Source organism: Polistes dominula, unplaced genomic scaffold (assembly GCF_049000335.1).
Source record: "Polistes dominula isolate Pdom_NZ unplaced genomic scaffold, Pdom_raw_medaka contig_73, whole genome shotgun sequence".
Classification (NCBI taxonomy): domain Eukaryota; kingdom Metazoa; phylum Arthropoda; class Insecta; order Hymenoptera; family Vespidae; genus Polistes; species Polistes dominula.
This window is the reverse complement of record NW_028300951.1, coordinates 205,531-229,159: the sequence shown is the minus strand read 5'-3', so window position 1 is coordinate 229,159 and position 23,629 is coordinate 205,531. Positions and strand designations below refer to the sequence as shown.

Below are 23,629 nucleotides of genomic sequence, written 5' to 3'. Positions count from 1 at the left end.
TTATATCAATAGAAGAATGGAATGAAATTATGGTTAGTCGTACGTGTACCCGTAGCCGCGTATGTGCTGTAACATTTGCTATGGGGAACCTTGAACCTTATTCGGCTAATTAAGACAAACATCTATCAAATTAGTTTCTTTCGTGATGTTGTTTTCCTGGTAAATTATCGAAAATTTTCAATTCTATTAAACATATGGGGCCGGAATTTTCAAAAGACATTATTTCATGATTCGTTTGTTTTCAAATTGTCTTCCTTATTTATTAATAATATTATAAATGTAATTATAGCTTATCGAGCCATTTTTTACTTTTATATTTATATTTATATTTTGTTACATTGTTAAATTATTTATAATTGGTGTTATATATATATACCTAAGTGAACAATTGTATATTAATGAGTAGATTTTTAAATATTAAGTTTATATTATAATTCGATATTTAATTGATGCTTAAAATACGTAAAAACATGTTTCTTGTTTGCGTAACTGTGGGATTAGTCTTATTAGCTTCGAAGTATCGTAATAACGTACTTCGAGGCGTCAAAAATATATATTCCGGTATTAAACGTAAAGATAATAAGTCGAGCAATAAAATAAAAGAAGAAATCAAAATAGAAGTAAAGCAAGTTATTCTAGCTGACTCTTTGGAAAAATCCGATTACGCTGTTCAACGTATTAATTGGTGAGTACAAACATCCGTAACCTTCAAATAATATAATATATTGTATATGTTGTGTTGTTTTTCTTATCTTTTCTCATTTCAGTGAATAATCGTGTCTCTCTTTGTTTACACTTTTTCTCTTCCTTTTACCTTAATCTCATTCAAATCATTCTTCTTCTTCTTCTTTTTTCCCCCTCCAAATATTCATTAATTATATTTGAAATAATGTTAAGGTTATCTCTTGTATACTTTCAGCAATTTATCTGGTGGTATACTAGGTTTCGATTGCGAATGGGTAAACGAAGGTCCCGTGTCTCTACTTCAACTTGCTACATTTAACGGAGTATGTGCTTTATTCCGTATTGGTAAAATTGGTTTCATTCCCCCAAATTTGCAGGTACATTTATATGATTATTTTCACATTTTCACATGATAAAAGTAAGGAATGATGTTTCAAAGGATAACGATATATATGGATGTTTTCTTAGAAATTGCTGTCCAGTAACCGTATACTTAAAGTTGGTGTAGCTTCCTTCGAAGATGGACAGAAAATAGAAAAAGATTATGGATGTTCCGTTTTAGGAACCCTCGATTTAAGGACGTTAACAGAACGCCTACAACTTCCTACTCCTAAAAGTTTAGCAGCCATGTGTGTAGAATACCTTGGAACAAAAATTGAAAAATTAATAGAAGTGAGATGTGGTGATTGGGATGCGGATGCTCTTACTGACGATCAAGTAGTCTATGCTGCTTGTGATGCTATGGCATCGGTTCTTATTTATCATCAGGTATATATACTGTACATATGTAGACAAATCACATCTACCATAATACACATTTATCCATTATAATAGGTAATGCAAGAAGCCAAAGAAAAATTATCATTTTTCGACAAATTGGTAATATATTTTTGGAAAATTTGGTCTAGAGATGTAGGTGTGAGATATCATGGTTTACCCACGGGAGTAATCAATGTAAGGTAGGTACAGCAACAAAATAATATTTATTTATTTATTTATTACTATTTGCATATATTTACCCCAATATTGGTGTATGTTCAAGGTTCAAGGATCAGAAGAGAAATATTATTAACAATAATTATACCACTACTGTAATGAAAGATGGATCAAATGCAAATACACTTGAAACTAATAACATACCCATAAGAAAAAAACCATTGTATCATAATTGTTATTTACAAGCACCAGATGGAGATATATTGTGCACGTGTGATCGCAAAAAAGCAGAATGGTATATAAAGAAAAATTTAGCCGATGTCGTAGAAGAGCAACCCTTTACAGTGAGATTAAAATTTGAACCATCGGGACGTGCGTTAGGAGAAGTTGGCCAATATTATACTCAAGTTAAGGTTAATCAATGCGTTGTTTGCGGTGCTTCGGAAAATTTTATTCGAAAAAATGTAGTACCTAGAGAATATCGCAAATATTTTCCATGTAAGTAAAATCACGTGGAAAATGCACACCATTGCCATTGCTTGTGCACAAGCTTCTGTCAAAACTTGATCAATGAATCATTATTTCTAGTGGTAATGAAGGCTCATCAATCTCACGATGTATTATTATTATGTCTACCGTGTCACGAGGTCAGTAAAAGTCACGATCTGCAGCTCAGAAGAAAGCTTGCAGAAATGTGTAACGCACCTCTGTCAGGGCCGCTCACTCATTCCAGTTGGAAAAAATTACATTGTGCTATTAAAGCTTTACGCAAAGAAACAATGTTACCGTTACAACGACAACAAGAACTTGCAAGTATTGTCATAGAATACACAGGACAACAAGAAATAACTCCAAATCTACTCAATTTATTAGACGAAGAATTAGATAATGCTATATCTCAACACAACAATCAATCGAAACAACCACCGCACGGCTTAAAGGTAGGTATATATATATATATATATATTAACCTTTGTTTTTGCTTCGATAAAGGGATAAAAGTTAATCAAATAAATATAAATATTACAGGTAGTCCAATGGTTCGAAGAAAGGGAAGGTGGTCTTGTAGAATTGGAAAAAATGTGGAGAGAACATTTTCTAAACACCATGAAGCCACAGCATTTACCAAATTTGTGGTCAGTACGGCATAACCAAGAACGATTAACCATTCGTCAAAAACAAAATAGAATAGATCCGGAAGATGCAAAAGCGGCAGGATTATAATGTATTAAGATTTTATAAACGTACCTGAAAGGACTCGTAGAAGAGCGAGTACTTATATCCAAAAGACTATCAAGAAAACAATATATCTCTTGAATATGAATCATTTCATACAAACTTCTAGATATTGTTTAACTCTAAGTAGGAATAATTTTACTTTTTTAATACCTGTTATATTTAACGATGGTGTATTTTTATGAAAAAACACCATAAATTTTTGAGGTATTTGTATATCTATAATTTATTTATATAGAGATCTCTATTAAAATAATAAGCCTATAAAATAGGTTTTCATTGATTAATATGTACTTATGTGTCATGCCAAATAGAATAACCTTTTAACATTTCTTTTCATACAAATACAATTATGTGAAAGGTCATGTCTTCTACGTAACAAACAAACAAACAAACAACTCGTACTATGTTTATCTATTTGAAATAATCGCAAAGTTAGAAGTATTTATTAATAGTATTGTATAGCATATTATATATACAAATTCCTATATTTCGACGAAAGAATTGATATTAATAGGTAAGTATATATATGTATGTATATATGTACTAGAAAGATTTGGAAGCTTCTTGTTTAGTCGAATTATTATTTGAAAGTGGCGGTTGACATTTCATTTCTTCGTCGATACGTTCTTTTGCTCTTACAACTTTAGATTGTAAATAGAATGATCCGCCCTTAGATCTGTCGTTTGCTTCCATTAAATATTTATAATTCTGTTCAATTAGTTCGGTTTGATCTGGTCGTTCGACATTAAGAATACGTAGGGCCTCGTTCAAAGTCATGCCAGTACGAAGGTTAGATGCTGCATGTCGTGCACCTTTTTCACCTCCGCCAGCTTGTCGTGCAGCTTCCTTACTTGCTGCTAATTCTTGACGTATTGCTCGTGCAAAAGCTCTACCGACAACTTGCGATCCAGTGATAATAATTTGTATTAAATATTTTGCCATAGTTTTAGCCGCATTCAACTACACATTATACGAACTCTTAACCCAAACTGTTTCCATTACAATTTAGTGGCGCTACTCGTTACTTGCGAGAGTAACACGTGTTTTTAGTCATTTACACAACTTAACAACTTTATTTTTTTTTCCACTAGAAAAGTAATTTGTAAATGGAATAACATTCAAATGATATTCGATATTTCTTTGGAAAGAAATGTCTATTTCATTTGTCTTGTTAACTATATATAATTATATGATCAAATTGAAAGAATACAAATTGTAATTGAGGAGCCAATTGAAAATACGAAGAAATTGATTTTCCCGCTCTACGATAGATCGATAAAATGTGAAATGTATCGCATTTGGTTATCGATAGTAGTACACTTTTCTCGATTATCGACAAAATGATCGAAATCTAACGTTACCCTTCACTCTAGATATACTTGGTGGTATATTATTTGCGCGTTGAATTTTCAAGTTCCTTAACCTTTCGAATTAATCATGATAATCGTTATACAATATTAACTTAATCATTATAAACAAATAAAGACTCTAATTACTGAATTTTTTGTCGCACAAATATAATAATAATAATAATATTAGAAAAGTGTGAGTATATTTAAGTGTTCACTTAGCTGATAGCTTCTCTTTTATGTCAACATAATTGACTGCCGACTGGATACGCGTCCTATCTTGAGATCTAATTTGTTCAATACTTTGTACGATTAAATAACCATGTAAGATTCTTTATTAAAATCTAATATAATAGTAGACGTATTACCTTATCATAAAATGATCACACATGTCACATAATGTGTTTATTATTTATTCGTTGTAATGGAATTAATAGAATTACAAGTGTGTGTCATCAAATTTTTGTGTACAAAATTTAATTACATACAACTTTTTACTATTAATCGTCTCTTTTTGGTTATTATATTAGAAAAATTAATTATGCCCGTGTACATAAAAAAAAGAACACAATTGTTTATGATGATTTGGTAATAATATCTCTGTGTGTATGCGTGCTTGCGTGTACGTGTGTATGATGTGTGGTTAGAGAGAGAGAGAGAGAAAGAGAGTATATATATATATATATATAATTTGTCTCCTTAGATTTGAAATATTTATTGAAATATTGTTTTTAGGTTGTTTGCAAGTAAATATTCATTAAATCAACTAAAATCTTTGGATATGCAAAAATGCCTGGTTGTGCAGCAGTTGGCTGCAATAATCGCAGTGAGAAAGGCTATATTATGAAATGTTTTCCTCGTGATCCAGAATTGAGAAAAATTTGGCAAGAGCGTGTAGCTAGGGCCGATTGGGAACCATCAAATAATTCTTTTCTTTGTCACGTACACTTTGAACCTCATGAATGGTCTGTGGCACAAAGTGGTAGAATTAGATTAAAAAGAAACGCTATACCGTCTATCTTTACCGTAACCTCTACTAGAAAATCTCCTAAAAAGCGAAAGAAATTAATTCATACTAAACAGGAGAAGGATCAGGAAGGTAGTCAAAATATGGAATATTTTGAGATCGATACCGAATGTTCCTCCACTGGAAACATTGAAGGAAAAGATTCCGATTTCCAAGATACCGATGAAATATCTCAGTCATTAACATTTGAAACTTCTGATAATATATATCAAGTAAGTAAAGTTAGGAATACTTACGATGATAATGCACAAGATCGTGTAGCTACAAATAGCGCTCAAGATGGTATCATTGTAATCTCCGACGAATGCAATACAGAAACAGATCATTTCATAAAGAAAAACAATACTATGATGCATACAAATGAAAGCGATAAAATGAATAGTAATATTAACGGTGATCAAGGTTATCCTGCGTTAAACAATCCTGAAAATGTATACATTAAAGCAGAGGTTAAATCTGAAAATCTAAGTAACAAATTTGATGATAATTATGACGACATAGAAGAAAAATTGAAACAAATTTGTGATGGAAGGAGTGCAAACGAGGAAGATTGTTCAGGAAATAACAAGACCAATTGTGCTGCCAAAAAACAAGATGATACAGAAAGAAATGCGGAAGTAAGTTTAAGCGGTATTAATAGTAGTAAAGTTTTATCAACGACAAGAACGGATTACAAAGAACCTGTCAAGCACGAAATAGGAGATATTCTTATTGACAACAGGGAAAATGTTGAAATCATTTTTGGTACTGAAAGTGGAGACGAAAAAATAGATACTTCTCAATCGATTTTATGTATTAGTAATTCATTCACTAAGGCTCATGAAATGAATGATCCTGTGTTAAATATGGACGATGATATTGTTTCTATCAAAGAAGAAAATAAAATCTTTAATGAAGACATAGAGGAAAATTTTGGTAAAGACGAAGTACATGTTATACCAAATATGAGAGCAGCCATGAAACGTAAAAGAAGAACTAGAGAAGAAATAATGAAATCTATTAAAAAGTCCATTGTTAGTACACCTGAACAAGACATCAATTTTATGCACAATAGTGATGATATTTCCGATAACAATACAGATAAACAAGTTGAATTTGATGCGAAAGCTAACAACAAAAGTCATATTAAAAACAACAATAATCATGGTGAAATAGGAAAAACAGAATTTACTATTAAAATAACTGGTAATCCTGATGATGTGTGTGATATTGTCCAAGATCTAACAGGACGACGGCAAGGTAACGCGAAAGAGAATTTTCAAGAAATTCATAATTCTTGTGAGAAATTTAATCATAGATCTGTAGTTACATCTGTTGTCAAACTAAAGGATTATCCTATAAATCTATCACCTAATGTTACAAAAGAATTATGTAATAATCAGGAAGATTTAACAATAAAAAATAAAGATTTGTTTTTACGAAGAAATCCTTTATACTTCAATAATACTGAAACAGTTAATAGAGAACATTTGAAAATAGAATTGGTTGGCGATATTCAACAGAGGAACATTTTCACTAACAACTCTGTGCCACCACGTTCTATATTAGAGAAAAAGATGTTCAATTTATACAATAGTTCTCCGACTAATTATAGTAATAATAAAATGGAACAACAAATATTGGGCAATTTAAGTGGTCAGGACATATTTGACGAACACGAACAGTTACAACAGAAATCGAAAATGCAAGAAGAAGTTATTAATAAATTGACCAATCAACTAATTGTATTTAAAAGAATGGAAAATAATCTAAGAAAGCAAAGTAAATTACTACAATCGAAGACGAAAGAAGTTGAGATGTTAACAAATAAATTAAACACAAGATCAACGTCTACACAATCATTTACGAACAATAAAAAAAGTTTAGAATCGAAGCAAAGATTAATCGAAGAATTGTCAAATAGAGTGAACTATTTTGAGTTGGTAAATAAAAAATTAATGAAAACTATGACATTAGAATCTCAACAAAGAAGAAAATTGGAAGGACACATCAAGCAGAAGGATGAGCAAATAAAAGAATTGAATTGGAAGTTGGAGAAAGCTTCGAAATATCTTGAAAGGGCAGAAAAAAATACAAACACTTATAAACGAAAGATGTTAAATATGCAAACGGTTATGAGACGAAAAAAATTATTAGATGAAAAACCGAGTTCGTACAGTGAAATGATCATTGAAAACGATAAAGGAGAATTTTCTGACAAAACCTTGGCAATCGCTGTGACAATTAAGAATAATTGCGGCAAGGATGGCTATGTTAAATTGATCGATCTTGGTTTCCCCTTACCTCCTTTAACAACTTTGAAAACATTTCTTAGTAACAATGTGACAGAAGAGAAAAGCAATAACGAAACTAATCGAGATATTTCTAATAAAAAAGAACAATTACAAGATGTCCAATGTTTAAGAAACGAAACGGAAATGGACACTAAAGATTCTGGTATACCAGAATCGGATAATAAAGCGACAGAGTTAAATACTACAGAAACAATAACTGGGACTGTCCAGGATATTTTTAATGAAAATAACGATGGCGATGACTTCACGTCCCATGAACTTAAAAAACATTTTATGGAACAATTGAGTGCTGTCATGTAGCCACATATATATGCATATATATTTATGTATATATATGTGTGTGTATAATATTCAATCAATCATTTTCTCTTTTTTTTTTCTTTCTTTCTTTCTTTTTAATCTCATTGCAGATTTATATAGATGTATGGAAATATAGGTTTTAATATTTGAACAGTTATTTTCCTTATCATTGTACAATAATCATGAAGCATTTGTGAGTATTATTTATTGTAAAATGCGATCATAAGAATAATTTTAGATGTAAATAATGTGTACAAACAGTCTAAAATTTACATGTTATGTCACCTGTATGATAAAAATGCATTTTATTAGGGAATCTTAGTTAATTAAATTGATACTCTCAAATATCATCCATTGTATGTTATATGAATATCCCTTGTATGAAACGCGCAAGTAATTATCATTAACAGGTCTAGACATTTAATATAATTAAAGTAAACTTTTAATCATATATGTGGTTTTTTTAATTAACAATTAAAGAAAAAGTTCTTTTCTTTATGTAGACAAAAATTATCGTACTTCGAAAATACAAACTATCAAAAAACACAGTGTTTAATGTAATTCTTATGGGATTTGTAATTTCTTTTTAGTACAATAATAATATAGTTACAATGCTGTATCAGATTTACCTCTGTTTTTATTATTATTATTATTATTATTATTATTGTTATTATTATTATTATTATCGTTGTTAATATTATTACCAATTATCTTTTTTTCTCTTTTGGCTTAGCATCTTTAGAAACACTAGTTTTATCACATTCACACCAAGGTGTACTAGACTTATCACACATCAAGGAAATATTGAGCACGGTCAATGGTGTGCCTGCAATAGTCATTTTAATTCTACTTGTTATTTTATACGAAACATTATTTAAACCAGTTTCTCTATCTCGTTTTCTAGTAACTTCCCGTTGATTATAACATTTTATCATATCGCGCTTCCTATGATTTCTATCGTGAATATGCCTGAAATAATTGACAGAATATCGTTTATTTGTAAAATCTATTAAATCATTTAATAATACATACCAATTAGCATATTATACCATTAATATAATATTGAAACATACTTGAACGTATTATGCGTTCCTGTGGATATATTTTGAGGCCGAGTAATAGTTAAACCAGCTTCTTTCAATCTAACGTAAAATTCATCATCCTCTAGGCCCCAACCCCAGTATTTATTTGACATACCATTAACCTGCCTGAAATGCTCTCTACAAAAAATTACACATTTCTTGTCACACAATTTCACACAAAATTCTATATTTTATTAAAATGTATATATATATGTTACCTTTTAATAAGTAATATACCACCAACAAATGTGGAATAATGATATCGAGGATGCAAATCCGGAGATGATATATGGTAAGGACCTTTACTGGGATATACGTATAATAATTCATCGTTTAATGGTAATAAATCAACGTCGTGCATGGCCATATAATGAAAATCTTTACTGGTTTCCAAAAAACCAACATTAATGAGGGAAGCTCGATTAAATCTGTATCTATCAAACTGTAACATGTGTAATAAGTTCATTTGAACATAATTTTTTAACAAAATCTTCATATACTTGAAGCTTATTTAAGACTAAGGTATACCTGATTCAATATAAATATATGATAATCTATATCCTGCTTATATAAAAACTCTTGCATATGCGTGACAAATGCCAATAATTCATCAAAACGATCTCTGAATGGTACAAGAATAGCTAGCTTGTATTCTGACCGTTCAGTTTTTCTATGAAATTTGCCATTCTGTTTGTGGCCATTATATTGCTGCTTCATCGCAACATCATTCTCACACTTGCATTCATCTATTATTTTCATCAAATCTATTAATTCAATACATGGTACAATATGATAAATATTATCAACAAGTTATACACTTACCAATATTGATCGGAACAATACTTATCAAACAGGACATAACAAAGGTAACAAAGATACAAATAATAATATATTTGAATTTAAAATTCCTCCATACAGTTTCCATAATCAGTCAGATAATTGTTAACTTCATTTATAAAACGAAATATTTCTTTCTTAATCCACTACAGTAGGTTAAACGTATATTGATACATTTTCTCTTTCTTCGATTAATCAATATTTCATTCATTGAATAATCATAAAATTTGAAATATTTTGTAAAATGTGCTCACACTTTTGTTATCCATCGAATTCTTTTGTTATCAAATCAATTCCATTTTTGTAGATAAAGTTTAATGTGTATTTCTTCATGAAAAAAAACAAAAAAAAAACAAAAAAATGTCTGAAAATATATACGTTTACTTTTCTATTTTACGTTTTCCTTTCTGAAGCATTTTCATCTTCCTTGCTAAGTCAAATTTGTTATATAAATTAATCTTCTAAACGTACGTCAACAACGTTATTTTAACGAGTATTCTTTGTATTTAATGTGAGTTTCTTCATTTACACTATACGTATAATCATTCTTTGTCCTTTCTATAATCAATTGATTCATTATTAGTGCATAGCAATATACTTTTTAATCAATGAAAATCATTCCCGCCGTTTTATTGAAGCTTTTACAATGTGACAAAAACACACTGATTTAATGGCAACGGCCATATTGCATGCACAGAGCTAGTCAAACAGTCTTACCTAAACAATCTACCTATACCTAGACAAGCAACCTCCTTTAATATACACAAAATAACTAATTTTACAATTTGGAATAATCCCTGTGATGCATTAGATGTTTCTTAAGGAGAAATAGAAATGTATTTTAAGAAACATTGACAAAACGCGATTTTATTTTTCAATAATCAATATTTTGGAAAAATCGATCAGTTTCCATCGATTTATCTCGATTATTTTCAATTGATGCAATCGTGATGTTTATTCTGTCAAAATATAGGATTATTTTGAATAATTAATGCAACATTGCAAAATCATCAATGTTCAACTGTTTACATTTTTATCCGCCGCCTATGCAATACAGTTGAAATACATCGTATGTATACAAAGTCTTGACTCTACTTGATTAGATTAGTGGAATATTTCTACTATCAGCTAACAACCAACAACAACAACAAGTATTTATTTCCAAACATTTTTACCTTTAATGCAACCAAATGTGTTAATATCTATACACATACATAACCCTTCTACTAAGTTCTTCCAAATTTCTTCTTTTTTTTTTTTCTATCAAACAATTACAAATGGTCTAATATTTCATTGTTTTACTTGTTTTCATTTTTCGTAGCCTCTGTTCTAAGTGATTTAATCGACGAATACGATGGATCTTGCAGACACAGAAAGTTCCAGTGATTCAGACGATTTTCAAATGTTGGGTACAATATTTTTGAAAATCTTTTTTATTATTAATCATTTCTTTCTATTTTTCTACATATATGTGTATAAACAACATATACTTTAGTTTTGGTTATTAATGGCATTTTCCAAACTCACAGAAATGCTTTAGTAACCTATTAAAAAAAAGTTCTTTCTTTTTCTTTTGTATTATCGTTCTCCTTATTTTCATTGAATGTATTTGAAATTGAAAATAATGATAGGTGTATTTCGTATAATAAGTTTAAAATCATAATTTTGCTCATGTTCTTCAATTTCTCTTCATCCAGAAAACGATGAAACCGAAGAAGAAGTACCCACAGAGAGTACTTTTGACTTGGCCCTTCCGGCCTCGCACTCTGTAAGTTATTTTCTCCTTTTTCCTTCTTTCGTTTAAGCATTATTATTTCAAATGTTATATTATTATTATTATTATTATTTGTATGTTAATAGTACTTAGGAAATAATCTAAGAGAACTCAGAGGAAGAACGATACTGGATGATGGAATCCACAGGAATTTACCATTGTTAGTGAAACATTCTATTATTCTATTTCCTGGACAGACATTACCAATGAAATCGGAGAATGTAGAAGTTATTAGAATGCTACAAAATTGCATTCAGAAAGATCGTATATTTGGTGTCATATGTTTGAACAATGGCAAGGTTGTACGTGTAGGTACAACGGCTGAAGTATTCGAATATTATGATGGAGATTTAATGGTATCAAGTTTTCGATTAAAAGCCATGGGTAGACAACGATTCAAAATATTACGTATTGTTATGAAGGTTTGTTAATAATATTTAATCCTAAGAGAAGATTATATTGCAATATATTAATATACACATACATATATGTATATATATATATGCATTAGGGCAACGACATGTTTTCTGCAAATGTTAAAATACTACCAGAAGTTACCTTGAATCATCCATTCTCGGATTGTCGTTTAGCTTCGTTAAATCCTCTTCGAGTAAAACCGACTAATGAACAAGAATCAAAACAGCAAGATTTTGTAGAGAGAGTAGAGTCAATGATAACTCCATGGCCATCGTGGGTGTACAAACAGTACGATCCTGTGAGATTATCTTCCAAGATACGCCATCATTTACAATTTCTTCAAAAACGTTAGTATAGTTCTATTTTAATAGCGCAACATATGTCAAACGTAGTTATGTCAAACGTATTAATGTTAAATGTATTGTAGGCGGTAGTAACATACCTAAGGATCCAATTGAATTATCATTTTGGGTCGCACAAAATGTATTGGTCGATGACGATGAAAGAATTGATTTATTAAATTATGATTGCGCTATTGCAAGGTTGCAGAGAGAAATCAAATATCTTATTGAGGTAATATCGTTCAATCAAATAATCATCAAAATGGATGCATAGAAAATAATATGCTCGTGTAAATTGTTATATTTTGCAGGATAGATCTTTTGTTTGTATACATTGCGATAATTTCATTGCACATCAATCGAATATGTTTCCAATGAGTAAGGAAGGACTTCAAAGTACATATTGCAATGGCTATGGTGTCATATTCGAAACAATAACTGTCTATCATGCGGAAGGATTAATGCTTAGTATGGATTCATCCTCGACGGTTTATAGTTGGTTTCCAGGGTGAGCAAATGAATATAATTCATTAACGTGATTCTTCTTCAGTCTTCTCAAAGATTATGAAATTATTGAAATAATTGATTTGTTTCTATAGATATGCCTGGACAACAGCAAGTTGCGGTAATTGTTCTTCTCATGTGGGTTGGAAATTTACAGCGGTAAAAAATAACTTGAAACCTAAACACTTTTGGGGCTTATGTCGTAGGGCCCTGAAAAATAAAACAAATAACAAAGCAGATGATACAACAGATGATACAACAGATATTGATGCTTTGTCGTCTGATGGCAATTGAATTTTTCATATTTCGTACAAATCGTTGATGCTATAGTCGGATTGTTGTCATTGCAGTAAAACTTGTTGCTTAATTGCATTGAAATATCTTTTAATTGAAATATAGCAAGAAGAACAACCATTAAGAAGAACGTATGGCAAAAAATAGAATGCACTTTGGCAGAATGATATTGTATTTAAGAAAGAATTATCTTTGGGCAAGAGTAAAGCGTCATCCTTAGTACAGACTTATGATAATAAAATGTACATATTGGATGGAGAAAAAGTGAAATAGAGATACCATAGCTTTTATCATTATCCCTCTGGTTCAGATTAACCGTTATATGAAAAGTAATACCTTTATACTTTTCATAATCCTCCAATATATAGATTACGAATTATTTTACTCCTCTTTTCACATTGCTACTTTACACAAATAGATACAAGATTGTATGATACCATGTTATTTCCTAAATATACAAAATTTTGTGCATATAAAATTAATGGATAGCGAATATTATATATCATATAAAATAAGATATTTTGTTATGCATACATGATGAGGCATTAATAAATTTAAATTTAATGTCATAGTATTACAACATATAGTTTTTCATTTATAAATGAAATACACTTTACATGTAAAAAATGTAATATTTATATTTTCACTACATTTAATATGGATGAGAATTCTGTGCTAAGCTTATTGTGTAACTTATTTTCAGTATGTATATACATATAGTACTTTATATACATGTTAAAAATGACTATATATACATAATAGTCATAGTAGTAGTAGTAGTAGTAGTAGTAGAGTAGTGTATATATATATATATATATATATATATATGCATAAATAAAAAATAATAAAATCAATGAGCAGCAGAATACACGATATGGATATTAAGGGAGCAGAAGGATATAGAAAATTGAATATATCATATTTGTAATCATTTTTTGCGCATATCGTATATTTCTTGATTACCTTAAATCAGTTAAATTTATAATAATCATATGTTCATTATTTCAATCATTCTCTTGTATATGTATCGTGTTGTTATTCACGTTAAGGCAGCAGATGTTTAAAATAATCTGCCGTTAAAGTAAATCGTTCAACATAGCAATTTGTATTGTATTACTATCGGTCAGATACTCCAGATATCGAGTTTTTATTTATACACCTGTGATCTGAGATATGGCCCTTTTTATATTAATTTTTGTTGACAGTCGCACAGTAGTTTTCTATATATCCCGCATGCGTTCATTTTGTTCTCATCCTTCAAGATAATGTTATTACTGCATTTTTCCTTTTATATGGACTTTATATATGCGATTATAAATGAAATTGACATTGATTATAAATTCAATACCATTTGTAACTAAACTGATAACAACACACCTGCTGATCTCTGATGATGTTTAATTAAATATTAAATTGATACTTTTTTCTATTATTCAATCAATCATGGAGTATAATATGTCTCCATTATTTAATTAATAAGAAGATCTAAGCATTAGTCAAAATAACTCGTACAAGATTTTATTAATATAATATCTCAAATCTGTTCAACTTTTTCATTTTAATAAGCTTCAGAGTTAATAAGAACCAAATGTTCTCTAAAAATAATTGTCATGATTTTATAAATAAGATTTCATTCAAATGTTGTTTGTTATGATGTTGGTGAAAATTGTAATATACTTTTAAAGAAAAATTCGAATAAATTAGTTTAATTATTAAATCACTTATGGTTTGTTTCATAAGTGTATTTAAGATTTGACATATGATAATAGAAAATTAATATTAAAAATTTAATATATATCTTCTTCAATTTGTTACTAATATCAGAAAAAAATAAATAATAATATTCATATCAAGAGTTTTTCATATTATTCAAGAAAATGATGAATTCAACTATTTTGTTGTTTCTCATAGGAAATATTTTGTATACATTGCTCATACAGCAAGATTGCAGCAACTATACAATTAGCTGAAGGCAAATATAAACACATTATTTTAAAGAAAACATACGTTACAGACTGTCGTTTATAATTTCTTTTCTGGTTTTCATTTAATCGGATACAAATATTTCACCATGTCATTTGTAGACTTGGTGTGTTCGTAATCTTTATAAATCTGTAATATAAATAATATATAAAATGTATATTCATATGACTTGTTAAACAGATATTTCACATAAAGATGAAAAATTGAACCTACTCTCGATCTCTGATGTTGTCGTAGAGATTAATTTGGTGTGCGGCTGTGCAGCTGTGTTCGCTTGTTGATTACTTATTTGCCCTGTAGTTGCAGGCGCACCAAAACCCGGCGGTGGTTGCATTGCCCAATGCTGAGCTGGTGCATTCTGTTCCTATTACATCAAATTAATCGTAACAACACAATTAGCAACATGCTCATTAAATATTACACATATTGTAATATATACAATTGATAATAATTCATTTGATAGATATATATATATATATGTATTTTATTTATAACTGGGTAACCTGTTGCGCATTGTGAGATACTGTGTGAGTAGGATGTACATGTGGAAATTGCCATGTGCTAGTAGTTTGGAATGAAAGAGGCCTAGATGAACTAACGATAGCTGGATCAATTGAAGTCCAATCTGCGATAGGCCCAAAGTTGTTCCATCCCCCTTTTTGATGCAATGCTTGATGATGAAATTGCTGTTGTTGTTGTTGGCTACTTATCTCACACCAATCTTTTAACGTGTAAATAGTATCGCCTGCGCATTTACCGATACCTACTTCAATAATAATAATAATAACAACAACATTTTAATCAAATCTTCTATCACAGATTATTAAATACTTTGATAACAAATTAAAGATCAATTTTACCTTGCGTATTGAGTAGAGGATTTCCATTTGGAAGATACGCACTTTGTTGCGATGGTTGTGTTCCTGCAAATTAATCATTTTAAACAGATTAATCATTTATGAATTTAATTTCATTACAATTTGTCAGATAATAAATATGTGTCAACAATAAAAGCCAATTTTCAATGAAATTTCATCGATAAAACAATGTTTACCGTGTTTCAATATTTAATTCAATAATAATGTTCCATGTATCTTTGAAGTGCTTATTTTGAATTTGTTCAGTCTGACAATAAGATTATATAATAATATTCTACAAGTGAACACAATAGAATAATAATTAATTCCTTTCTATGTATACATAGCTTTTTGCTATGATATCTTTTTCCTTGTTTCTTTTTGTCGCTACGCTTACCATTAAACTTACACAAAATGTATTATTTATTTTATGAAGACATTATATGTATTCATAGGTATGTAAATTCACGCACTGTGGGCTATGATTCCAGATGTTGGAAAAATTGGAGAAACACTAACCCGTGAGGGCATTGTTTGTAGGGGCAGGCCGCGGTATACCAAGACCAAAAGAGTTCATGTGATTTGGGGTTGCACCAGGAAAACCTGGCGGAGGGAGACGACTGCGTTGTGCCAGATTAGCAGCTGTTACGGAATTCTGTGCAGGACTCTGTGTACCGCTTTGAAGAAGATTCTGCGGAAGACGAGACAGGAGGGAATGCGATTGTTGAAGCACTTGCAAATTTTGCAAGTGTTGCGCTTGTTGCTGCAGATGTGCTATATGTGCAACCTGAAATGATAATCAGCCATTTTTATCTATTTGAAATATATTCTATGCAACAAATATATATATACACACTTGTGTATACTTTTGTTACCTGTGGAAAGTGCTGCTGACCAATATTCGCAAGACTTTGTTGATGTTGTACCCTACTTTGTTCTTCTCGTTCCCTTTGCTGTTGTTGTTGTTGTTGCTGCTGCTGTTGTTGTTGTTGTTGTTGTTGCTGCTGCTGCTGTTGCTGTTGCTGTTGCTGCTGTTGAAATAATCTTTGTTGTTGTAACTGCATTTCATTTTCCATCAATTCCGCAAGAGCCTTTTGCGTTTCGTGAAAGGGATCGAAACCTAAATCATCGTCAGCTTTTACATCGGATCCAGATTCATGATGATTTTGAACTTCTTTTAAAGTTGCATGTCCGTTTTGCTTGATATATTCACAATTTTCTTGATTCTGTTGTGCCTTTGAAAGATTCAATGGAGAGTTAGTATACCTGAGTAAATGAGTATACCTGATGAAATATTAAAAAATTGTATACGATCTGAATCACTAACTTGCATAGCAAGCCTTTGTTGCAATGAATTTTGTTGAAAGTCTGCCATAAACTTAGATGCAGGTGAGTTAACAAGCAAATTTGTTTGAAAGTTGATAGAAGATTCAGAAATTGCGTTATACTGCGAATTACTGTACGCTTCTTCTTCTGCAAAATCTTCAGAGTTGAAAGTTACTCGCGGTGAATTAGAAGGGCTAATTTTTCGTACAATATGATTCGATCGCGTAGATTCAGGATGAAAACCAAATGCTGCTTGCCAATCTTCGCTCGAGTGAACTGTTGTGGGTAAAGAATCGGGAATGGAAGCCAAGCCTGTACTCGTCCAATCCAAATTTGTATTTCCTATATGAACAACAAGCAAACAAATATATTTCATTTTAAGATTAATTATAAGAAAAAAGACAACAAATAAATAAATAAATAAATAACGACAAGTTTAATTCTAGATAATCAAAGTATGACACCTGTATTGAAAGAGTTCAATTTACGTGCCTGTTAAGGAATTGGATGTGACAGAGGCGGCTGTAGATATTTTTTGGAAGGTATTTGTACTGAAGAAACTATTATTGTCCGCCTGAAAGATTGACCGATGATTAAGTTGCATTTGAGACCCATTATGCAGCCCAGGTGGTGGCTGTTGATTGGCACCTTGCGATGAATTTGTGCTAGCAGGTGATGAACCTAGACACGATACGCACATAGCGCTACACTACGAGACGCGATCAAGATGTCATTTATTTATTGATTATCAGAATGCCAGAATAAACAGCCTCTAATAACCTTTTAATTACCAAAATAAAAATATACGTACATACACGTACCCAGAAATTGGTATAAAACCTCTTAGAATAATACCTACCGCTCTGTCATTAATTTTTCATAACGAGTGCTGAAATATGCACATGTATTTCATACACAATTTACATTATTTCTTTCATTTATCCAAATGAAGAAAGGACAGAGATGATAAACATTCTTCTGGGCAAGTGTTGCACAATTTAATGTTTCTTATGAAATTTTGTAAAAAGGATTAAGTTAAGTGTATACAAAAATACAACAAACAGCTACACTTCTTGTTTTCAAGAATTCTCTTTATTTTGGCATATATCAATATCTATATTAGTTCAAGATTCACAATCTGAATTCTTTGCAACTCATTATAAATATTTCATCTATTCTCGCATAATTATTTCTATGCATTGTTCTATGATTATTTCTTATAACATTGTATTAACTTTTGATCATTACACGATGAGAAAAGCTATGTGTATCATATCATAATATTTATAGACATGTCCAATTTTAAGGACTTATAAAATTATGTTTTTTTCTCTTTTTTTTCTTTTTCTTTTTCTTTTTCTTTTTATTAATTCTTTTTGTTTTTATACGCAAAGGATTATAAATGTTATAACAGATGAGAAAATATATGAGATAATCTACAAACATGCAATGTTTAAAACATTTATAACAAAACTATTAGCACTATCTTCATTTTAAAGATTTATTATATAAATTTCCTACGACTGTCATGTTATTAATGGCAAAGCGTCACATCTTATTATTGTAATTTTTGGGGATGACTTTAATGTTACATCGTATAACTCTATTAATATTTAAAATAATATATGTCTGAAATCAAATATTAAAGCCTGTCTGTAATGATATATATTAGATTTACCTGTGCACACGTACATTCACTTTCATCAATTCAGTGTAAAAGTAGATGGTCGATACATAAAGAAATGACGACGAGTATAAGTAACTCACCTAAAATTGCAGCACCATTGTTCTCCTCACTCGATTCCACTAATTGTTCCACTTGATGATTTACATTAGACTCTTCTGAACTTGAAATTGTACTAGCTGGTGTGCTACCTTCTCGTTGTTGATCCGTTTCACTATCCGAATGTCGTCGCTCCCCATTTTGAACTATACCATTTATTTTAAGTTCATTAGATGGTTGTTGTGCCGGTTTAGAAATTTTGTTAGATTGCTGTTGCTGGTGTTGTTGCTGCTGTTGCTGCTGCTGCTGCTGTTGTTGTTGTTGTTGCTGCTGCTGCTGTTGTTGTTGCTGTTGTTGTTGTTGCTGCTGTTGCTGTTGTTGTTCAATCTTACACTTATTGCCTAACTTTTGCAATACATCACTATTCGTTTCGGCTGAAAAATTTCTTATATCCTTCTGACCATTCACTTGTGGTTGCACATTATTTTGTACACTAATTGAGCTTGATTCAGAACGTGACGTTGTTCGAGTACTATGTTTCTCTTTATTTTGACAATTTTTATGTTTATTTCGCGCTGCTTGTGCCTTACTTTCACTATTACTTTTGCCTCTACGTAGACCCATGCCATTTTCCCCTTTATTATTGTTATTTTGTTGATGTATAGAACCTCCGGATGATATATGCGTTTGCTGGGTGGTAAGACTGCTACCATTAATTATGCTATGTTGTTGTGAAGTTGTTTGGGTAGGTGGTGATGATTCTTTACAAGTCATTTGTGTGTCTGTAAAGTGTAAATATATATATATATATATATATATCAATGCAAATTGCAATTTTAAATAATAAATATATTTTTTATAAACGTTTTCAATGTTAATGTGTATTATCTGTAATGTATTTATTATAGAAAATTCTTACTATTTGTTTGTCCTGGTTGTAACGAAGGCCATGCTTCCTTGGCTTGTGAATTTGTAGTACCATTTTCACGACTGATACTACTTGTAACAGGTGGCGATGGTGTTGGTTTTCTGTATAATTAAAATGTTACATTTTAATTTGACTATAAATACTTGAAATTTGTTAATCATTAAAGTCATAAATTAGTATGTTGCTACCGCTGCAATGCTGATGCATGAGCGTGTAAAGATTGAACGAGTTTACGCTCATATTCCTGATGTTTCCCTTGATGCATTTCCTCTTTTGTAAAAGAAGCCTCCTGGTCCCCGAGATCGTGTAAATACATACAGTCTGGTTTAGGACACACCTGATTGCGCATAAAATGTGAACAGTACTTTGTTGTACCCAATGACGTTTTTATTGTCCGACCGTCCACAACGATATTATTCACAGCCTCTATAGCACGCAAAGCATCTTCCTGACGCTATTGTTAGATTCATTAAAGGTCAAGTTTTAATAAGTTTTTAATATACAATATGTTGTAATTATAATAAATACGATGAATACAACATACTTGGTAGGTGACATATGCCGAAGCGCTGGGGCCCTGAGACCCTGCGTAAGAAGTGCTTTGATTGATCACTACTTTATGAATCTTACCAAATTTTCCAAAATACTCGTGCCTCTTTAATACCTACAGTCAATATATTCTTATTATCATTTATTATCTCTAGATTAATTAGATGTAAGCATCAAGCATTTTTTACAATAAAATAACTTACATCCGCGTCCGCCAATCGCATTGGTAATCCTACTACGAATACTAAATTTTTTTGAACTACTCTCACATTTGCTAGATGTTTACGATTTTCAGTAACTCTTTGTTTACGCTGCTGATCCTTCAATCTCTTTTCTGCTTTTAACCTAAAAAAGAAAGAAAATCATTGAAATATATGAAATGTATACGTAGTTATATGGACATATAATAGAACAAACAATACCTTGCAATTTCTTCCTTTGTAAGAGGCTTAAAATCAGCGGGGTTTTCGGAATAGGCCTTCCGGCACGCGGGACATAACCCATTTTCATCCGTACGTATTCTATGCCAACAAAACCTGCATATTTGGTAGCCGCATGTACACGGAAAGAAGTTTAAATCGTCAACCTCCAACGGTTCCATGCACAATGGACACTCTACAGCGTCCTCTCCACTCTGATTCAATACTGACATAATTTTTGCTATAACCACGTTTGTCCAAGAGACAACAATTAACAATGTATTTCTTCTTACTTTGGACCTGTACAAAGACAAATATTATCCGCATATTTATAATAGAAACGACATGTTAACTCATAGATCGTACTAAACTAAATGTTGAAATATGGTTTTCATTAAAAATGCACCTTCGATATCTCTCTTCAAATAATGCACATACACAAAGGGTTTTCACGATAGAGATATTAACAAAGCTTCCTACTTTCCTTTATGTTCTACTATCCTTGCACAATCTGAAAAAAAGAAAAAAATGATGACACGTCAAATTAACCTCGTAGAAAATTGACGAAGACGGATAAGGTCACGAAAAGGCGAGTGCAGTGGAAAGTGTTGGCGTATCTCGGGGGAAAAACGCTCTTTCCTCGTTACCCGTCGTCACCCGTATGGGACTATTTGAATAGTGAAATAACGAACGTTTGATTCCGCTTTTACGATAATTCCTTTTAAATGGAATCAAAATAAAACGCACTGTATATGTGTGCAACTGTGTGTGCAACTGTGTGTGCAACTCCGACTGGGTAGATTTAGAAAAGTAACTTGGGGAGATGAAAATCGAAAAAAAAAATCCTTTCGATTTTGCAATGGTGTAAGTTAAAATGTAAAAGAGGTGTCGTTCCTGAAGCGCCAGAAACAAAAAATCGAAAGGTTCGTCTCCGTTTGACAGGAGTTGTCACAGACGAGCGTTGAAGAGAACAAAGGACGCTCAACAGATTATGGGAGAGGCTAGAACTGAGTACTTTGACGTAAATACTATCGTCGACGAGCTCGATATCGACAATCGAGATGATCGTTAGTGACGTAGTAGTAGTAGTAGTAGTAGTTGAACTAGTCTAAAAGACTTGTAGAAAGACTTTCCTTCCTTTTTTCTTTCCTTCCTTCCTTCTTGCTTGCCTGCCTGCCTGCCTGCCTGCCTGCCTGCCTGTCTGCCTGCCTGCCCCTGCCTGCCAATCTATCTGTCTTCCTTCCTTCTTTCCTTTCTCTACCATCTCGGTATTTCTTTTTCTTTCTTTATTTTATTGTTTTTTTTTTTCTTAGCGTAATAGTTTGGGAAATACAAACCGTAGGAGAGGGCGATAATCGAACGAAACAGCTGTTGGTGGCGTTGAGAAGAAACGACGAAACGTCATTAGCGTGCGAGTGAGAGGTACTACGCCATCATAGTTACGGATTTGCCTGAAAATCCGTCTAAATCTCTAGTGGTGGGGCATGACACGTTAATTTCGCGAAACCTCCTTTGCAAGAATTCTCGCATACGCAAGGACGCGACGTTCTCTAATGTTTCGCGACGTTGACTTTCAGGGAAAAAAGAGACAAGTCCAAAGAAAAGAGAGACCAAACGAACAGAAGAAAGGGGGCGCTGAGGGACGTCGAGGAAGCACCACCAGAGTGGGAGCTGGCAAATGTGGAGCTGGAGGGGGAAATGGACGTAGAAATAGAGAAAAAAAGGACATTCGCTGCTATAGCTAGCTATCTCTTTCTAACTTATGCTCGTGACATGGTCTCTCCCTCTCTATCTCTCTCTATCTCTCTCTATCTCTATATATATGTAATGAGTGGGAGAGAGAAAGAGACTTTTATGTCGATTAAACAGCTTTCCTTGGCACGTTTAACTTGAAAAAAATGTACAAGGATAGGGAGGGCTGACATTCGAGATGTGGGCACCAAATCAAACGATTAGCAAATAAAAGTTCGATTGGATGGAGAAAATATTAGTAAGAAAGAAAAATTAGGAAAGAGAGATTGATGCTCCTCTTTTTCTTTCCATCTCTTGCTCTTTTCCTTCGAACAGAGAAAAATAATAACTGCATAGGTCACAAAAGAGGAATCGTTTGATATTGTAGGATAACCACGAAGGAAGAATCGATCGATTTAACCTTAATTTTATTCTTAGAGAGATAATCACTTATTTTTCAACAGAGCTAGCGCGTCGACGATTATATCGCGTCTTTCCACATAACGCTCGCCGATTCTCAATTAATCACGTATACATTCACTCGTTCATAACAATATTTCGCTTTTTCCTTTCTTCTTGTTTACTTACGTTTTTCAACTATAACACTAAGAAATCTTTCTTTTCTCTACTGGAAAATTTGGTTGTGAGCTTTCCGAAATTTTGTCGAACGCGCACCACGATCGCGCAGGAACGGACATTACATGCTATGACTACTAGAGGGATCCCGACCCAAGTGGACGAACTAACAAGGTGGAAGAGAGAGGGGCACGGAAGAGGAAGGCGATTGTCAGAGCGCATGTCGAAGAGACGCGGATTTACTCTTTATAAATACGTAAAAGGCGTCTTTTTTAGTATTGGTCAATATCGACGCGCCCTTCCATTTGATTATTGACGTTCGTCCACGTAACATCAATCTTATTTTATAATCTATCTCCCTCAATTCTCTACATTTCTTTTCACCGATCATTTTTTATAATATTATATATGATACTTTACATCCTTCTATTACTTTTTATATTTACCGCTTTGCCTAAA

The 23,629-nt window shown here is 31.8% G+C and overlaps 6 protein-coding genes and 1 long non-coding RNA gene across 17 annotated transcripts; 4 read left to right on the top strand and 3 right to left on the bottom strand.

The window, feature by feature from the left end:
* The first annotated feature begins 38 nt into the window (after positions 1–38).
* Exd2 (Exonuclease 3'-5' domain-containing 2) lies at positions 39–3,149 on the top strand. The gene is made up of 7 exons (XM_089172219.1): positions 39–685; positions 920–1,061; positions 1,153–1,452; positions 1,519–1,643; positions 1,727–2,118; positions 2,209–2,565; positions 2,654–3,149. Exons 1-7 carry the CDS (start codon positions 450–452, stop codon positions 2,842–2,844), a joined length of 1,743 nt encoding a protein of 580 aa, XP_089028345.1. The 5' UTR covers positions 39–449; the 3' UTR covers positions 2,845–3,149.
* Positions 3,150–3,255: 106 nt separating this feature from the next.
* Positions 3,256–3,878, bottom strand: blp (mitochondrial import inner membrane translocase subunit Tim16). Its single transcript, XM_015331695.2, has one exon. The coding sequence runs from the start codon at positions 3,799–3,801 to the stop codon at positions 3,403–3,405; it is 399 nt and encodes a 132-aa protein (XP_015187181.1). The 5' UTR covers positions 3,802–3,878; the 3' UTR covers positions 3,256–3,402.
* Positions 3,879–4,007: 129 nt separating this feature from the next.
* LOC149032608 (uncharacterized) lies at positions 4,008–8,453 on the top strand. 2 transcript variants are annotated; one of them, XM_089172218.1, is made up of 2 exons: positions 4,008–4,404; positions 4,944–8,453. In XM_089172218.1, the coding sequence occupies exon 2, from the start codon at positions 4,998–5,000 to the stop codon at positions 7,827–7,829; it is 2,832 nt and encodes a 943-aa protein (XP_089028344.1). In that variant the 5' UTR covers positions 4,008–4,404; positions 4,944–4,997; the 3' UTR covers positions 7,830–8,453. The 2 variants fall into 2 exon arrangements, with proteins under 2 accessions (XP_089028344.1, XP_089028343.1); XM_089172217.1 differs by having other exon boundaries at positions 4,008–4,532.
* beta4GalT7 (beta-1,4-galactosyltransferase 7) lies at positions 7,892–10,439 on the bottom strand. The gene is given in 6 exon segments (XM_015331694.2): positions 7,892–8,548; positions 8,551–8,798; positions 8,903–9,049; positions 9,130–9,353; positions 9,440–9,657; positions 9,734–10,439. Coding segments are annotated over 6 exon segments (1,053 nt in total). The 5' UTR covers positions 9,837–10,439; the 3' UTR covers positions 7,892–8,435.
* Positions 10,440–10,675: 236 nt separating this feature from the next.
* Positions 10,676–13,905, top strand: ohgt (E3 ubiquitin ligase component cereblon). Of its 5 annotated transcripts, none has more exons than XM_089172222.1 (8): positions 10,676–10,817; positions 11,070–11,157; positions 11,446–11,516; positions 11,609–11,944; positions 12,034–12,286; positions 12,367–12,512; positions 12,592–12,788; positions 12,880–13,905. In XM_089172222.1, exons 2-8 carry the CDS (start codon positions 11,103–11,105, stop codon positions 13,076–13,078), a joined length of 1,257 nt encoding a protein of 418 aa, XP_089028348.1. In that variant the 5' UTR covers positions 10,676–10,817; positions 11,070–11,102; the 3' UTR covers positions 13,079–13,905. The 5 variants fall into 5 exon arrangements, with proteins under 5 accessions (XP_089028348.1, XP_089028347.1, XP_089028351.1 ...); XM_089172221.1 differs by having other exon boundaries at positions 10,740–10,899; XM_089172223.1 differs by lacking the exon at positions 10,676–10,817 and adding an exon at positions 10,842–10,899 and having other exon boundaries at positions 11,070–11,152.
* A 94-nt stretch (positions 13,906–13,999) lies between these two features.
* Cnot4 (CCR4-NOT transcription complex subunit 4) lies at positions 14,000–23,617 on the bottom strand. 6 transcript variants are annotated; one of them, XM_015331681.2, is made up of 16 exons: positions 23,183–23,617; positions 21,270–21,374; positions 20,867–21,163; positions 20,648–20,789; positions 20,440–20,559; positions 20,084–20,349; positions 19,887–19,996; positions 19,012–19,749; positions 17,737–17,925; positions 17,246–17,586; positions 16,794–17,153; positions 16,438–16,705; positions 15,922–15,984; positions 15,565–15,827; positions 15,275–15,425; positions 14,000–15,190 (listed from the first exon to the last, which is right to left on the bottom strand). In XM_015331681.2, the coding sequence occupies exons 3-16, from the start codon at positions 21,094–21,096 to the stop codon at positions 15,183–15,185; spliced, it is 3,249 nt and encodes a 1,082-aa protein (XP_015187167.2). In that variant the 5' UTR covers positions 21,097–21,163; positions 21,270–21,374; positions 23,183–23,617; the 3' UTR covers positions 14,000–15,182. The 6 variants fall into 6 exon arrangements, 4 of the variants coding, with proteins under 4 accessions (XP_015187167.2, XP_015187170.2, XP_015187168.2 ...); XM_015331684.2 differs by having other exon boundaries at positions 15,565–15,824; XM_015331682.2 differs by lacking the exon at positions 23,183–23,617 and adding an exon at positions 22,201–23,119.
* Positions 21,383–22,467, top strand: LOC149032607 (uncharacterized). The gene is made up of 2 exons (XR_016176488.1): positions 21,383–21,884; positions 22,177–22,467. It is a non-coding gene; the product is annotated as an uncharacterized LOC149032607 (long non-coding RNA).
* Positions 23,618–23,629: the final 12 nt, after the last annotated feature.

What these genes read in the sequence shown, in the direction of transcription:
- Cnot4 (XM_015331681.2), bottom strand. Translation starts at nt 21,096, where the DNA reads ATGTCAGTATTGAATCAGAGTGGAGAGGACGCTGTAGAGTGTCCATTG. An exon ending in CATGCATCAGCATTGCAGCG is followed by an intron (nt 19,997 to 20,083) that starts GTAGCAACATAC and finishes TTAATTATACAG; the next exon opens with AAAACCAACACCATCGCCAC. An exon ending in TCCTCTACTCAATACGCAAG is followed by an intron (nt 15,828 to 15,921) that starts GTAAAATTGATC and finishes TTATTATTGAAG; the next exon opens with TAGGTATCGGTAAATGCGCA.
- LOC149032608 (XM_089172218.1), top strand. Translation starts at nt 4,998, where the DNA reads ATGCCTGGTTGTGCAGCAGTTGGCTGCAATAATCGCAGTGAGAAAGGC.
- blp (XM_015331695.2), bottom strand. Translation starts at nt 3,801, where the DNA reads ATGGCAAAATATTTAATACAAATTATTATCACTGGATCGCAAGTTGTC.
- Exd2 (XM_089172219.1), top strand. Translation starts at nt 450, where the DNA reads ATGCTTAAAATACGTAAAAACATGTTTCTTGTTTGCGTAACTGTGGGA. An exon ending in ACGGGAGTAATCAATGTAAG is followed by an intron (nt 1,644 to 1,726) that starts GTAGGTACAGCA and finishes TGTATGTTCAAG; the next exon opens with GTTCAAGGATCAGAAGAGAA. An exon ending in ACCGCACGGCTTAAAGGTAG is followed by an intron (nt 2,566 to 2,653) that starts GTATATATATAT and finishes TATTACAGGTAG; the next exon opens with TCCAATGGTTCGAAGAAAGG.
- ohgt (XM_089172222.1), top strand. Translation starts at nt 11,103, where the DNA reads ATGGATCTTGCAGACACAGAAAGTTCCAGTGATTCAGACGATTTTCAA. An exon ending in TTTACAATTTCTTCAAAAAC is followed by an intron (nt 12,287 to 12,366) that starts GTTAGTATAGTT and finishes AATGTATTGTAG; the next exon opens with GCGGTAGTAACATACCTAAG. An exon ending in GTTTATAGTTGGTTTCCAGG is followed by an intron (nt 12,789 to 12,879) that starts GTGAGCAAATGA and finishes TTGTTTCTATAG; the next exon opens with ATATGCCTGGACAACAGCAA.